Source organism: Zeus faber (genome assembly GCF_960531495.2).
Source record: "Zeus faber genome assembly, chromosome: 14".
In the NCBI taxonomy this organism is placed as follows: domain Eukaryota; kingdom Metazoa; phylum Chordata; class Actinopteri; order Zeiformes; family Zeidae; genus Zeus; species Zeus faber.
This window is the reverse complement of record NC_137200.1, coordinates 11,009,757-11,025,939: the sequence shown is the minus strand read 5'-3', so window position 1 is coordinate 11,025,939 and position 16,183 is coordinate 11,009,757. Positions and strand designations below refer to the sequence as shown.

General features: G+C 43.0%; 1 protein-coding gene across 1 annotated transcript in view; it reads left to right on the top strand.

The window, feature by feature from the left end:
• Nucleotides 1-1,373: 1,373 nt before the first annotated feature.
• The window catches only part of clmpa (CXADR like membrane protein a), a gene marked incomplete at its 3' end in the record, with an annotated part of 61,311 nt that continues 46,501 nt past the window's right edge, over nt 1,374-16,183 (top strand). The window contains exon 1 of the mRNA XM_080014172.1: nt 1,374-1,506. Coding sequence (XP_079870298.1) covers nt 1,464-1,506 — 43 coding nt within the window. The 5' untranslated portion in view covers nt 1,374-1,463. The remainder of the gene's footprint in view (nt 1,507-16,183) is intronic.

Sequence of the window (16,183 nt, the reverse complement as noted above, 5' to 3'; positions counted from 1 at the left end):
GTTTCTCTTGGATTCTGTTCTGTTGCTGGTCTGGTGCTGTCAAACTGGGTGAAGGAAACAAGGTTCAGTTGTTCTATCTGTTTAACTTAAAGTGAAAATCTATTGGTTTGTCTGTTGTTGGGTGGATTACACTATACATCCCAGAATTCCATTCAAAAATATGCCTTCTTCTGATAGATTGATTTGTTTCTTTTGTTGGTCACTTAAAGTTGTTGAAGATATTTTTTATCATTCATATCAGCGCTTTCTTGCCGGGTAAAGGCGGACCCTGCCACCAACAATGGAAGCAGCTAAAAAAATGGGATCCAAAATGACATGATGGAACAAAATAACCTTACAGATTACCACTTTCACGACACATTTTATTTCATTATTATATTATACTTTGGTCATTATTATTATCATAAATCATTATCCATAAAAATAAATAGTATATACTTTATTATATAGTTAACCATACCTCTATAATTATCGCTACTGCTGCTATCACCGATTGACACTTTCTGTAATGCTGCTGTGATGCCACTGCATATTATTGTGACACCGCCACCACTTGTGTCATACAGCATCTAAATGAATTATACACTATATACTGTACTATATACTATAAACTATGCACTATACATTATATACTGTACTATATACTATATACTATGCACTATAAGCTATATACTGTACTTCACTTATATGTATGCATTATACAGGATAAACTATATACTGTGCTATACTTATACTATATGCACTATACACTATACACTATATACTACCTGTACTATATATATATTTTTTTTCTTGTTTTTTTTTGCTGCTGTGATTCCTGAATTTCCCCACTGGGATTAATAATCTCATCTCACCTCTTCTCTCCCCACTGTTTGTGCCTTTCCCCTCCCAACGCCCCAGGTGAAGCCTCCCCGACACAATGGTTTTTGGGACAATCCGGAGACGCCGCTGAGCCTGTCCCGTCGCAGGCTACGCAGGGGTGCACTCCCAGCCCCACCCCTCCCCTCACCCCACCCTTTTTTTCCCCCCCCCCCCCCCTCCAAGGTGCCACGTGCACACCTTGCGCCGCCCTCCCACCGCGGAGTCCACGCGCGGGGCTGGACGGACGGCGGGAAGGAGCACGAGGAGCGCAGACGCAGCCCACGCGTGGATTCCCCGGAATATATGAACTAAACAGTGGTTTCGCAGGGAAGTCGGGGAGCTAGCTGACGATATTACATTATGATGGGGGTTGGTTCGTGAAAAAGAGCTGGCCGCCCGTAGGACCCCCCCCCCCCCCCCCACCCCTCCTGCACACACACACACCCAACACACCCCACCCTCCCCACAGAGACAGGCGGTAGCCACTCGTCGATCCCCCGGTAGTGTCACACTGTAGTTGCAGAAATAAGGAAAAAAGAAAGAAGGAGAAAGAAAGGCGTCGCTTTTGGGCTTGACGAGGAGTGGGAGTGGGATTGTTCTGGATGGAGGCTGCGATGCGAGGCTACGCTGCCGTCCCGTTCTTAGGTGAGTTCCTTTCCCCATCTCCACACTGTGCTTTTGTGTTCATTTTTTTTTTTTTTTAAATCGATTCATTTTTTTTATTTAAAAAAATGTTTAAAATGTTTTTTTTTTTTTTAATCAATTACCATCGTTACTATTTTTTTCATTATTATTATTATTATTTTTATTTTTTTATATTATTATTATTATTATTATTATCTTTATTTATTATTTTCATTCTCTCGAATAGCTCCCGGTTTAGTGCTGTGGGCTTTTTTTTTTTTTTACAAACTGAGTTGAGTTATCTTATATTAAAGTACTGAAGTTATACACCTGCATTTGGCGACACTGACCAGCAATCCACGATGAAAAGTCACTTGATTGAAGTCATAGTGAAGTGAAGTTGTAGTTTTTCTCTCTCCATCTCTTAAAAAAAAAAAAGGTATTTCTCTAAAAATTCCCACGGTTAAAAACCCTAATATCTTTTAGAAAAGCAGCCGAGGTGGATTTTACGTTCGGACCAAAACTCTTTTTCAAGGATTTGGATTATTTTGATCCCACATGGTGCGACATTTAGTTCATAAACGTCAACCATAATTGAGTTGAAATACAAAAGTGTGTCTCCTTGTGAGGGATTGACTGATTTTCTCGGAAAGCGCACTCGTAGTAGTACTACCGTCTCAGAGGGCTCCATAGAAACACAGTTCCAGCAGTGATTGGATACTCAAGTCGTTTCTTGGTCCCTCCCTGCTCCTCAGAAGAAGCGAAAAATGTATGAAACGTGTGAGATGAGGTTCTGTCAGTTGAATATTAATCCTAAAACCAAGCGTGTCCTCAGCCTTTTCTATTTCGCATTAAAAAAAAAAAAAACCTAAAGGAGTTTTTATGCCTCCTCTAGGTCAGTCCTTCTCAGTCTTTTTTCACATTGAGGAGCCTCAATTTGATACCATTTTGCCAGTGGCCCCCCAATCTCAGATTTTTATTTATTTATTTTTTGTTGGATATGATGCCACCAAATTCTGTCCCTCTCATTCAGGGAGATTGCACATCCTATAATAGTGCTAAGGGCTTAACTGTGAGGTTTAACTATTAATTATTTTTCTGGGGACCCTTTGGAACCTCTTGAAGGACCCCTGGGGCTCCCCCCCCCCCCAACCCCATGTGGGGCACCGCTGCCCCGGGATACAAAAAAGGCGTTGTTCATCTCCTTAAAAGTTAAGTTCCAACTCTGACGGAATGGGATTCAAGGAACCGGACGCGATGCACGTCCCCGACAAAAGAAAAGCCAAACCCGACCGTAACCATCTGTTTAACACGCCTACACGGACATGTGACCACGTGCAAGGCAATCCGTCTTGCTGTCCATGCTGTGATGTTTTCATAAGTTGCATTATCAAGCAGCGTTCGACAAGCCATCATTTACAAGAAGAGGAAAAAACCGCAGCCTGATCTCGTAGGACTGCCTGCTCCTCTTCATTGCGAGTCAAACGGATAACCACCCCTGCTCGGTAATGACATTTATGCTGTTGAATAATTCTGACACTGTGCGCTGTTTCTGTTCCGTCAAAAACTGTTCTTGGTTCCTCCGCCAGACAGCCCCGAAATAAATGAATCATCTAATACCCTCATTTGGGACGGCAAGCATTCTACGTGGTCACTGCTGGCTTTAGTAATTCACCTCAGGACTGAGCTACTGCCACACACTTTTAAAAAAATGTCTAAGGCACGCTGTACACAATTATCATGCCACATCAGCGTACTTTCATGACCTTGAAACTGATTGTACTAGGTAACGCCATATGCACGTTATCCCCTTTACTCCTTAAGCCTGAAACCTTTCAATTAGCCTGTGATGGAAAGGATTTGATTCACTAATTGTCGCTGACAATGGCTGACGTGGTTCACGATTTAAGGAGGTAATAGGAGGGGGGGAAATAGGTGCTCTCACGTTTCGTCCTCTCTGGCCACACACATTCATCTCCAGCTCTCATCCTTTTGGATGTGTCTCGTTCACCTAGTGGCTTTTCGTTTCACACTCACGCTAATTTTAGAACGCTTTCATGGTGACCTTTATGGTAACCCCTCCCTTCGTGTTTTTTTTTTTTGCGCGATCCGTCCCATGCGAAACATCGCGGAGAATCTCCGGAGATCCAGCCTGCACGGCGATACCTGGTTCGTGGCTGTACGGCAGCGAGTCCTGCGACTGTCTTTATCTTATTCGTCATGTAAACAATGGGGCTGTTCCATATCTGTCTCCCCGGTCTCTATAAATAGTGTAGATTACCGGGGGCAGAGCAAAGGATCTGTCATGAGGGGAGATGACAGAAGCGTCCAGTGCCAGAGGTGAGGATGTGACATCTTGCAGCAGTCCGGCCTCGAATCACTGGCAACCACCCATCCTCGTCCACCGTCGGCTGCCTCGTGTCTCCCCTCGCTCTCTCTGGCTACCTTGTTTGCTCTGCCTCGGAGCATCTCAGGGGGAGGGGGCTTCTGATAGGTAGAAAGTTGCCCGATTGGTTGTTTGTGTAGGACGTTTGTGTCGATTGTTTTCTGACTCCAGTACAGAAACGACCTCATTATCTCTCTCTCTCTCTCTCTCTGTCTCTCTCCCCCCCTCTCGCCGTTGCTCTCGCTCCGTCTCTCGCTCTCATACAAATGCCATCTCTCCTTTAAATCAGTTAGCGTTCACCTTGGAACCCCTTGCGTAGCTCCTCGCTTGCCAGCACCTCAGGTGCCGTCATGTCATTGGTTCTGGCATTAAAAAATATCTTTTTCAGTTGACCATCACGAATCCTCTGCGCCTGGCATGGGGGATAGAAACTGACACACATTAAAAATCCCTTTGGTGAATATATGAATATTGTATTAATTTATTTTTGATGCAGTAAAATCACATTATTTCCAAAGAACATAAAAACAGGGGTAACATTTTAGAAGCCAATTGTAGTCAATTTTCTTTCATTTAACAAAACACTTTTTTTCCTGTGCTGTTAAAAAGATACCTTGATCATACATCACACAAAGTGAGGCTTTTATGTAGAGTATGGTTTTTCCCTCGAGATTTGGGAGCGCGAACTGGAGTTGGTTACAGGAGCCCTCAACATACTGTACACAATCAGGATAACGTCAGAGATAGATGCCTGTAGATAGAGGAGGGGGTAGAAGTGAGACTGTCTCCCGGTTTTACGTAAAACAGCTGGGTTGAAAAAAGGCGATTGAAGTTTTCAATGTGTTTTTCTTTCTTTTTTTTTTTTAACTTAAACGCTTGAGTCTCCCATGGTGTGTCTACAAGCTCTAAGTCGGATGTGCATTCATACATTCTACTATGTCTACACACACTACCAGCACGGACATCTTGACTCCCTGTGGGTGGTGGCACTTCAGTGGCCGTTGAGGACACATCATTTGTCTTATTAGTGTCCATAATATATGTAGATATACAGCATGTTGTGTGTATGTATTACCAAGGGAGCAAGAATGAAGGTAGTAAAAGGTGTATAATTTTACTTGTGGTCAGAACCGGGGCCGGGGCTATGGCCTGCCCTATATATGTGTTTTATGGGTGCGTGTGTGTGTGTGTGTGTGTGTGTGTGTGTGTGTGCAAAGGCGTGCATAAAGAGCGAGTTTTAATTAGCTGAGCGCAGCACAGTGCAGGGGAACCTCCCCTTGACCGAGCGCCGCTTCACCCAGCTGACAAAAATCACTGTGACACCCACCCATCTCTCTCGTCCCCACGTCGCTGCCCCCTCCAACCCTCCCCCCGCCCCCCCCCCCCCCCTGTCCATCTCCAACCAACCAGGCTGACCCTTTCTGTCTGTCTCCAATCTCAAATGGAGACTTGCTGCTCGCATCGTCCAAATGGATCAGTGTTTCAACCGTTGTTTATCGGGACTGTTAAGGAGAAACTGTGCTCGCTAGAGACAGAATTCCTCGGTACTCCCTTCTATGGAATGTGCTTAAATTATGTTATTACGCTGTTGGTTAATATGAAAAAAAGAAAAGTCTCTTAAGGAATTCTGCAGGAAAGGTCAAATTCAAGACTCAGGACTGTTTCAGGGCTGTTTAAGAATAACAGGATCCATCTCTTATTTTAAAACACTCATTTGAAAATGGCTGAATGAATACCACTCTGCAACTTCTTCAGTGTTTACCCCACAAAGACTCTACTTGGACGGGGTGCCCAGGTATATTAACAGCCGCCAAAGTTTATTTGGCGGCCCATTTTAGCATTTCTTATTTCTATTTTTTTATTCATCCGAGAGAGCCACGCCATCCGCGATCGATTAACCCGTGGACTCGTTCTCTGGTATTACGCGGGAAGACGTGGACGCGGCTCTCTGGTTCAGGTTGATTAGAAAAGCGCTCAAAGTTTGTATCGGGTCGAGAGACGGCAGGAAGTGATGCTGCGTTCATGGGAATTCGGAAAAATTCATTTGTGACGGAAATGATGCTGCGTTCACGGGAATTCGGAAAACTGTAACACGTGTCCGAAGTGATGCTGCGTTCCACGAGAACTCTGAAAACTGTAATTTGTGTCGGTAGTCTCCCACCCCCCGCCAAATTCATTTCTTCTCTTTTTTTGAGAAATGCTTCAAACGGATACCTTGAGTCACTCTTGCGGTATGGTCTGCTAAACTGCAGCTTCACTAGATAGCTGTGCGTTTTAGATTGAGGGCAGGAACCGTCTGTCCCGTTTCCTCGGGTGTTGAGTGAAGTTTTTGTAGGACTTTGGTTTCCTCTAATGGAGACCACATGCCCTGCCTGTTTTCACAATGAAAAACGAGCGCAATATTCCCAAATATTTGTCTTGCGATATTAATTCCACTCACCCTGTGGATTTATAGGCTATTGATGTGTGTGCGTGTATGTTGGTCTGCACCTTTTATGCATGGATCATTGCAAAGACATCTGCTACAGCTGAGCCTGGCACATGCTCTGCATATTTGGGTGGAGTTTAAGTTATGTTTCTGAAGAACTCACACACCGTTGGTCACCACAAGAGGAATCAGTCCTTTTATAATTGGCGTGACTGGAAAAAAAGAATTAAATGTATAACATCCTGTGTGTTTCTGGGTAAGGGTTTATGACTGACAGAGTGTTTGGGCCCGGTTCCAAAAATTGTCGACAGTCAGATAATGCAGAAAAATCACTTCATTCACAACTACGGTAGGAGTGTCACGATTCTCCAAATCAACGATTTCATTTGACTTTCGATTTCAAGGTCATGATTCGATCTTTTTTTTCTAACATTTTCTTTTCAGCACTGACGCCTATGCCATTGTAAGACTATCAGTCTAACGCTTGTTTCTCAATAAGGAACTTTTATTTGAATAATAACAATCATAAGTAGGAACATATGACATACTGTATAATATGAGAATATTTCAACAACACACCTAAACAGTTAAGAGAAGACCTTTTATCAAAACTAGACTGTAGAATAATAAACAGTTGAACAGTTGAACTTTTACATTCCTGACTAAAAGGAGCACAGATAAAACACATGTTATTTTTGCCAGAGGATTTGCTGGTAGTAAAAGGCAAATTAACTTGTACTGACGCTACCTGTGTATTCTAAATGCACTAAAAGACGATCGGCTTGGTTGTCAACTCTCATCTTATGTTGTCGCGGCGCGACAGCAGACAGTTGTGATAATCCATGATCCATCTAATGACGAATTTTCAAAGTGCTCTGTCCCTCCACTAATCCGTTTGTTTACACTCGCAACCACGTGCAGATATTATAACGTAAAATATTGCCATAAAGCAGTTCTGATTTGTGATATAGTTTAGGGAAGCCGCTTTCTCTGCGGAGTCAACTGCTCGCTTAACTCGGAACCAAATTTCATGAAAGTCGGTTCAGAGTTGAGCGAGTTGCAGTGGATTCTTTGTGGAGGGGTCTGCGTCTCTCAGTACACATTGTTTTTGTCTACCGGCCGATCTTGACCGCCCCAATATGGCGACCACGCAGACACGTCAGACGGTACGTCACCCGGTATCCACATTTATATATCTATGGGAGGGACCGTATCGAGTGTGATCAGATCACACGATGTATTTGTCATGACATACAGCAGATATACCCTATGAGACCTGACTACGCCGATCCCAGATATACACGCAAAATGTCGGACAATGTTAAGCACAAAAAACTGCGAGAAACGCCAAACTGCTTTTGATTTGGAAGTTTGAAATAGAAACGCTCATTTTGAAAGATTTTTCGAATCAGAATTGTGACACCCCTAATCACAACACATACCGCTAATTTCTATGAAAACACGTTTAAAGTTAGGAATAATTTATGGTGCTTTCAAATCGATAATCCTTATTCAGTTAATTGATCGCCTTTATTCCACCAAAAACAGCATGGTTGCTGCAATGGGAAAACCATTAACCATTAACATTGTTACTTTGATGTGGTAGATATGACCAATTGAGCTTCAGTTCAGTTTTCTGCGTTGCAATAGCAGCTCTGAATGATTTGTGGGGAAAGGTATGTTGGCACAGAGAAGCGCAATTGACAACCAATGGCTTGAGGGCAAAGAGTGAAGCGCTTATTTTCTCTGGAAATGAAAAGCAAACACTGTGGGAATTGATCCCTGTTTGCCGAGGATATCAAGTCACTCATTAAGCAGAGGTTAGGGAAGTGCAATGCTTATGAAGCAATTCTGGCAAAATAAGCCTCCTTTCCTCACACACACACTCACCCTCTCTCCTTTTCTTTCTTGATCTGGTTCTTCCCCTCTTCATTTTATTTGTCTTTATTCACTTGCTTTCACCCCCCCCTTGCTCTTTTCTGCTTATTTTGTATTTTGCCCATCTAAACAGATGGCACAAACATCTAAGCCCTTTTTTTACGCGAGTCATTAGACTACTTCTGAGGAGGATACGGCATCTCTGTGGCCATTATAACAGACCTACGGCACAGATGTGCATTTATCTGGCTTTATCTTCCTGGTGGATCTGGGAGGGGCTTATGTTGTGGCTCATGCAAGTCAAAATGAGCCTAGCTTGTACAACGGTGCCGCCGTGTATTGCATTTGAAGTCGATTTTCAGCATTTAGTTGACGCTAAACTACCCTATTTTTATTCTATAGACACTCAGTCATTCAGACAGTCATTGAGTGCAACTGCAGAAAGAATATAAATTCCTTGATCACAAAAACTACTACTATCAACCCTACACTTTTTTGGAGAAAGACAGAATACAAATGTAGCACCACCACACAGTGGTGCTACATTTAGTGTGGAGAGGGTGATATTTCAGTCCATGATGCCGTGTTCCGAATGAAGTTGAAAAAAGGTCAGTCAGTGCGCTACCAATGTTGAGCAAAGAAGGAAGGAGAGAACAGGATGTGTGGAGTGATGATAGCGGTATGGATGACCCAAACCACTGGTCACAGAACACTAAAATGGGCTTCATTATGAGGCCAGAATCAGGCCTGGACACACAGTGTGGTGTTAAAATTATTTTTTGCAGCCCTGTAGACTAGAACCAGCCCCAGGATTTGGAATTTGAAACCTACAGGCGTAGGCAGCCAGGGGAGGGAGTGCCAGAGGACTGTGACATTTGAGAATTCAGAGAGATTTTCAGAGAGGACGGGGCTGCAGTGTGCCAGATGATATATAAGGGCTTGGAAGGCGCATAATGGGTGAGAGGTGAGGTGTTGTCATCCAGAAAGGAATGAGTAGCTGGGCTAAGTTCCTTTCGAGAAAAGCAGTTTGATTATGACAGATGCTGTTTACACAATGTGCTGCAAGTGTTGGTGGACAATGCGGTAGCACTGTGTGGCACCAAATGAAGATTCTTGGAGGCTGGGCAAGAGACACCATAGTGATATTAGGATAAGGATGCAGTGCAGATGTAGAGGGCCCGCCCTACCCCAACCCCACAGTGTAACCATATGCCTGTTGCAGCAGATCTCCAAGGGAAAATGAACAGCTCAATCGTGGCCTGCGTTGACAAGGCATACCTTGCCTTGCTCCTACCCCTCCCCAGCTCCACCCCTCATCCACCCACTCCCCAGGAAAGTATATTTGAGCAGCATCAGCAGAAACCCAGGGTTTGCTAGTGTCACAGAACAGAAGGTAAAAGAAGGTGTCGGTGGCCTTTCTCGATGGATTTGACTTTCTGTGTCTTAGTGCAGTGAAGTTGCTGCTCTGCTGCTGCTACTGTGGGCCGATGGGCAGGTGACAGCCCCCTCTTGGAGGGAATGTTGAATTCAGATTTTTTTTTTTTAAGTAACCCATGTCTGGTGACAATATGAGCTGACACACGTGCACAATTTAATAACAAATCAACAAATGAATACCTGTCACTGACGTCAGTTAAAGTGTCTCCTTATGTTGGAACACTTCATCGGTTGGAGATGTAGACATGAGGACAAAGTAGGCTAAAGTCAAAGCTTTAACTTTAGACTATTGTGCTATAATATTTTGAACAGCCTACTTTTTATAACAGCAACAATTTGTATAATTTCAACCTCTGAGCGGTATGTGCTATAAAAGCATTGTTCGTTTACCCCATTTACCCATTGTTTCTTTTTTTTTTTTTTTGTTATTTCTGACGCTATCTCTAATGTCTATTCTTGGACCTTTTACCTTAGTGTTCATGGAGGCTGACAGCCTAAATGCCATGTGGAAGGCTACCAGAGCAAAACATTTAATGAAATAAAAAATGCTAAGGTTCTCGGAGATTTCAAAGAAACCCTGGGTTTTTCAAGAATAGAATGTGACATTGAGAAGAGGACACCCAGTTTACAGACGTAATAGAGAGGAGAAAAAAAGATCACTCTCACTTTTAAATGTTGACTGTACATTTAGGACCAGCTAAAATGTGCAGTGTGGCATACAACATGTGCCTGGATAAAATACTGTGTACTGTATCTATATAATATTACATTTGACTAAGAATGAAGAACAAAACAGGGCAGATGTTTTTTTGTTTTTTTTAGGCCAGTCAAATTCTTGATTGAACCTGACATTTCCTTTCTGGAGAACAAAATGAAACAAAGGCAAAGAAAACGTCCAAGATGACAGCGGCACTCTGCCTTCTCATCCCCTCTGACGCACTTATTGGCTTTGCAGCACTGCCATGGTGAAATGATGGGAGATAACAAGGTCTTATTGTGTGTTTTTGTTTTTTGATTGGAGTATAAGCCGAAATGTCACAGTAGCACAGACGGTTCTCATTGGGGTAGATATGTCAGCACACACACCATGACATAGCTGTCAACCCTCCCATTTTCCCGGGATTCTCCTGTATTTTACCCTTCTTTCCTGCTGTCCTCCCGGTTTTTAATTTTCCTGTAAATATCCCGTATTTTCAACCTTTAAAAAAAAAAAGGGGGGGGGGGGTTGGCGGTAGGTTTGGGACGATATTCGATAATATTAAATATATCGCAATATTTGCCAAAATATGCAATATCTTACAGTATCTAAATATCGCTCCCCCTCACCCCCCGTGACGGACCGAGGTCTTTCACTTGCGCGCAACAGTGAGGAAGCAGATGGAGGATTTGGACATGGTGGCGCGGATGGTGATTAAGTTGCGGCTCCGACGGCACCAGCAATGGGCGTGCCAGCTATGGGTTACCCACGATTGGCGCGCCAAAACAAAAACAGAATGGTATGGAACAAAACTGTGTGTAATTGGGACAAATCACCCCCTCTCCATGCGTCATGCGCAGAAAATAATATTAACGCGTCTACGAGTCGTGCCCGTCCCCACACTGTTTTAAGTTGTTTTATTTGGATGGGGGCATGGTGATGGGGGCGCACGGAGAGCCGAGTTCGATTCACACATATAAAAATACATTTTTATATGTGTCAAGGATTAATCAAATTCAAACGGACATTGCAATGTGATAGAATTTCGATTTTCAAGTCACTGTGTCCAAATCCTCCATCAGCTTCCGCGCTATTAATAAACAGAAAAAAACTACTTTTTTATCAACACGGCACGGGATGGCATCTACTGTTGCAGCACAAAAACCCGACAGCCGCAGCAGACATGCGCAGTAGAGTCGGCTCATCACTTTCTTCACAAAACTTCCGCTTTCCTGTCTCCCGTCTACCCGTATACGTTGGTCGTTTCTCAATACCAAGTACGCGAAGTCCGGACTGGCGGACTTGGTAGTTCAGACTTGGCAAGTTCGAATCGGGAGTATAGACTCCTCTCCGCCATTGCAATTACCACCGCTTGGTGCGAAATGCATTCTGGGATACTTGGCTGTCCCAAGTCCACACAAGTCACCACCGATGCATCCTCGATAAAATGGGCGGCGCAAGTCCACATCCGGGCATTTGGACTGGACTTGGCTTGATGCGGCCTTTGAATTGGAACAGTACTTGGGCTGCGACTGATGACGTTTCACAAGTCCAAAAGAACACAAGTACAGAGAAGAACGCAGATTGAGAAAGGCCTATTGTACTAGTGGTCGACGGATATTTCAATGGCCGATGTCGATATTTAGAGAGCAGGGTGGCAGATGGCCGATATATAATTCCGATATCATGTTGTTTTTTGCATCTGATAAAATTCAATAATAATAATAAATGAGACACAAAATTGCTGAACTTAAATGAATATTTATTTTGTCTGCATTGTCTCTGCAGTGCACTTATTAAAAAAAAGTATCAACTAAATTGACGTCCACAGGTAATAAAAACACTAAACTTTGTATAAAAAAAACAACAACTTGTGAATGTAAAAATAAGTAATTCTAAACGATACAAAAAAATAAAAAACGGCGTCATATTAAAGTCTGGTCGGAAAAAAGAGAGTCTCCCCGTTACAGAAATGATCGATTTATTATTTACAAATAAGGTTTAAACAAAACACTAAATTAAGGCCCATAGCAAAGGGGAGACGTGCAACGCTGCACAGGACAGCTGGGACACATGGGCGGGCACTTGCGTTTGGGCTGAAGGTGCCCGAGGATGGACCTGCCTGTTGATGTCCATCGTTCCCTTTTATGCACCGCGTTTTATGTTTGTTTGTTTTGTTCTTTTAAGCGTGAATAAACATCGAGGTAGCGCCTTTCCACGATCGGGACGTCCGCGATGGTGTGCATCGGGGCAACGGGATCTGCGCTCCGCTGTGCGCTCTATTCCCTTACTGAACTGAAATTTAAAAGAGACGTGTTTAAAATAAATAATTAAATATTAAAAATTATATATATATATATATATTTAATACAAGTTAGGTCAACTTTGACCTTCCGCTGGGCCTAAGCATCGCCGTTCTTTTTTTAAAATGTATTTTTAAGGTTGTTTTTTTAAATGATCAAAAGTCAACATTAAAATGGGTAAAATCTTATTTCACTGTAGACCTACGCGCAGAGCATTAATTGCCTCTCTCTCTCTCTTTCTCTCTCTAATAGAGAGGAGAAGAAAAGATCACTCTCATTTTTAAATGTTGACTGTACATTTAGGACCTGCTAAAATGTGCAGTGTGGCACACAACATGTGCCTGGAGAAAATACTGTATACTGTATCTATATAATATTACATTTGATGAAAAATGAAGAGCATTAATTGTCTCTCTCTCTCTCTCTCTCTCTCTCTCTCTCTCTCTCTCTCTCTCTCTCTCTCTCTCTCTCTCTCTCTCTCTCTCTCTCTCTCTCTCTCTCTCTCTCTCTCTCTCTCTCTCTCTCTCTCTCTCTCTCTCACACACACACAGACAATGGACCCGTCTGTGATTAGCCACTCCTCTCTGTATCAAAACATGATCCTGCGTGGGATGTTTTAAACATCGTGTTGGGTTAGGTACCGAAACCCGGGACCACTATGGCACACGTTCCTATACCATTGGTATCTACCAGACCGAATCGCAACGCAGATTTTGGCGCCTCATTTTCGTGCCATGCCAAGGCTGCCCGCTTAAAATATCGGGCCTCAGCTGCTCCGAAACCTCCACACACGCCTTCACTAACATTATCGTTTTGGAGCACGCTGCTTGAAATGCTCCGTATTCCTCTCTCTGACACGCCGCCGCTCTCCTCTCCCTCGCCCGTGTGACCAAACAACAGCGTCGCTCGTCAATGTCACATTATGGTCACCTAGCCAATCAAATAAAAGAGCCGGGTTACTATCGATAACATCAGCATCTTCATACAAATTGTCAGTTATTTATTAACATGTGAAAAGTATATGAAAAGTAATAAAGGACAAATAGGATTTATCATAAAAAATCTGTCAGGGTGCCCCAATCAAATTTTTTTCTTTTTACAACAATAGGAATAATTTAAAAAAAGCCCTGGATCTGTTCATTTGACATTCTGATGAAGCATTAAAGCCCGCGAAAACATTGGGTTTTAATTTTAATTGTATTTTATTTTACTCAATTTCCTTATTGAACGAAACAAAGAAAGGACCGAGATAACGGGGATACCCGTTACGCCCCGGCCCCCGTACTTGCCGGGGGGGGGGCAGAACAACTTTTCTGGGGGAAACCCTTTAATTTCCTAGGGGCCCCATTTTAAAATGCAAAATGGTTTAATGGAGGAAAGGGAAGTTTCAGAAATTTGGCCTCAAAATAAAAAAATAACCTCAAAAGCAAAGTCAGTCCCATTGCATGACTGGGTGGTAATACTGTCGTGGCACCAGCCATAGTCTGCGTCTTTAACGCGGCTTCCAGTAGCAGCATTTGAGACGACAACATTTAATCACCCTTAAGGCAGATTTTGGGCTGTTTATAGGCCTTGATATAAGGAGAAATAAGAGAAGATACAAGGTTCCATTCCTTTTTTTCTTTACCAGTACATTATTCATGCACATGTTTTAATGATTTAAGACATTTGAAAGACAAGGGCAATGTGTGAAATTGCATTCACACATTTAAATAATTCCCTTTGCAGGTAATCGTCTTCTGCTAGATATGTCAGTGTCTTTTTTTTTTTTTTCATACATTAGCATTCTTGATGGACAGCTTAATCCTAGTCTGAGTAGGGCTGTGAAGATAACTGAATTACCGCAATACCGCGGTCGCGTGACTGAAAAAAGACACGTCTCTTTGCTGGTGAAAGTTACAGGAGTGCATATGGTGTGTGATATGAAATATAAACACAATAATTGTTGTTTAGTTATAATCATTGACTGTCTTCTATGCTATGTTCACCGGCTTCTGCAGAAACAAAATTCAGTCCATTAAAATAATGGGGATTTCTTAAGTGTGTGTCCGATTATTATTCATTATTTCTAGGGCTGTACCGACTCAGAATTGCGTCAGTGGAATCGGATTTGGCTCTTCAACGAGAATATTAGACTATTGGAGTATATTAAATGTGATCCCTGTGCGTTTTTGTAGGCTTCTATCTGTTTCATCCTGTTATTGTAATGCACACTGACTGACGAAAAAAAAAAAAAAGCGCCCCCCTTCCCACCGTAAACAGCAATCCTGGTTTACCGACGGTCTTTTCACCGCGGTAATTAAAAATTCATACCGTCACAACCCTACGTCTGAGAAGGAAATAACTGACCACCGCCGAACAGCCGTGGCTGCCGGGAAAATGAGTGGATCGCGGCGTCCAGAAGACAACAAATATTTTGAGAATGGATTATTTTCACTCTAAAACTCACGCTCCGGCTTATCTGTCAGCGCTAGATGAGGCGTGGGTCTCAGAAGTGCTTTCTTACATGTTGACAGCGAATGCCTGCTACAGGGATGGGATTGACATACCAGCGAAATTAATTGGGTGGCTGTGCTGGAATTTTACAGCGCAGTGAAGTGAAAATAGATTTGGAGTGGCGTAGATTTCAGAAACAGACACCGGATCACAAGAATACAAACAGGATTCTGTCTCCCGGTCGGCCATTCCTTTGCACACGTAGCTTTGTCAATTTAGTGTTCACTTATTTTTTGTATGAAATTGATTTGTGTGGATTTGAAACCCCAAGTGCCTGGGGTCATTCGATCTCGCCCCATGGCGAGGGAATAACGGTATTCCCAGGAGAGAGACTGACCTTTTATATAACCATTAATAGGAATTCCAGAGCAAGACTGTAGAGAGGAATAACACTCGTTTCTGAATTTCCCAAAGAGTCTGGTGAGTCTGGGCCAGTACAGTTGTGTTGGAACCGTATTGCTATATTATTTCACTGATTTCACTGATGACATCCATTTGAGGATATCCGTTCGTACCTTGTACACATGGTTTTATAATGCCTGGCATGATGTCCAGAAATGTGGGGATAAAGTCAGTCCTATAAATTACCATGAAAGGGATTCACATATGGAGGTAAATAGTCAATTCGTGTGAACACTAAAAAAGGTGTTCAACGAATTGGTCAAATGAATTGATTAAACAGATTTTATGTACAGTCGCACAGTGGCGATATGAAACGACCACACGAGCAATGACTAATTGACATTTAAGAGACTGTCTCCAACAGTCATAACATTTAAACTCTGATGTATGGTACAGTGTAAAACAGCGCCTTCAGCGGAGCACTCGAGTCACGTTCAACGGGAAGCGTGTCGCTCAGGTCTCCTGGCAGAGAAGCGATGCAGTTACTCTGCTCAATGACATACAGTATGCAGTGTCTAACCAGACGCCATTCACACCAGCCGCACCGAATCTCCTTCTTACCACGGTCAGCTGAACTTCCCCGACAACCATCGCTGTTGCCAGTGAAATGCGGAAGGTCAGAGTTTTAAGCAGCAGACAGGTTACTGGTCTGGTTTCAGTGCTCCTACCTA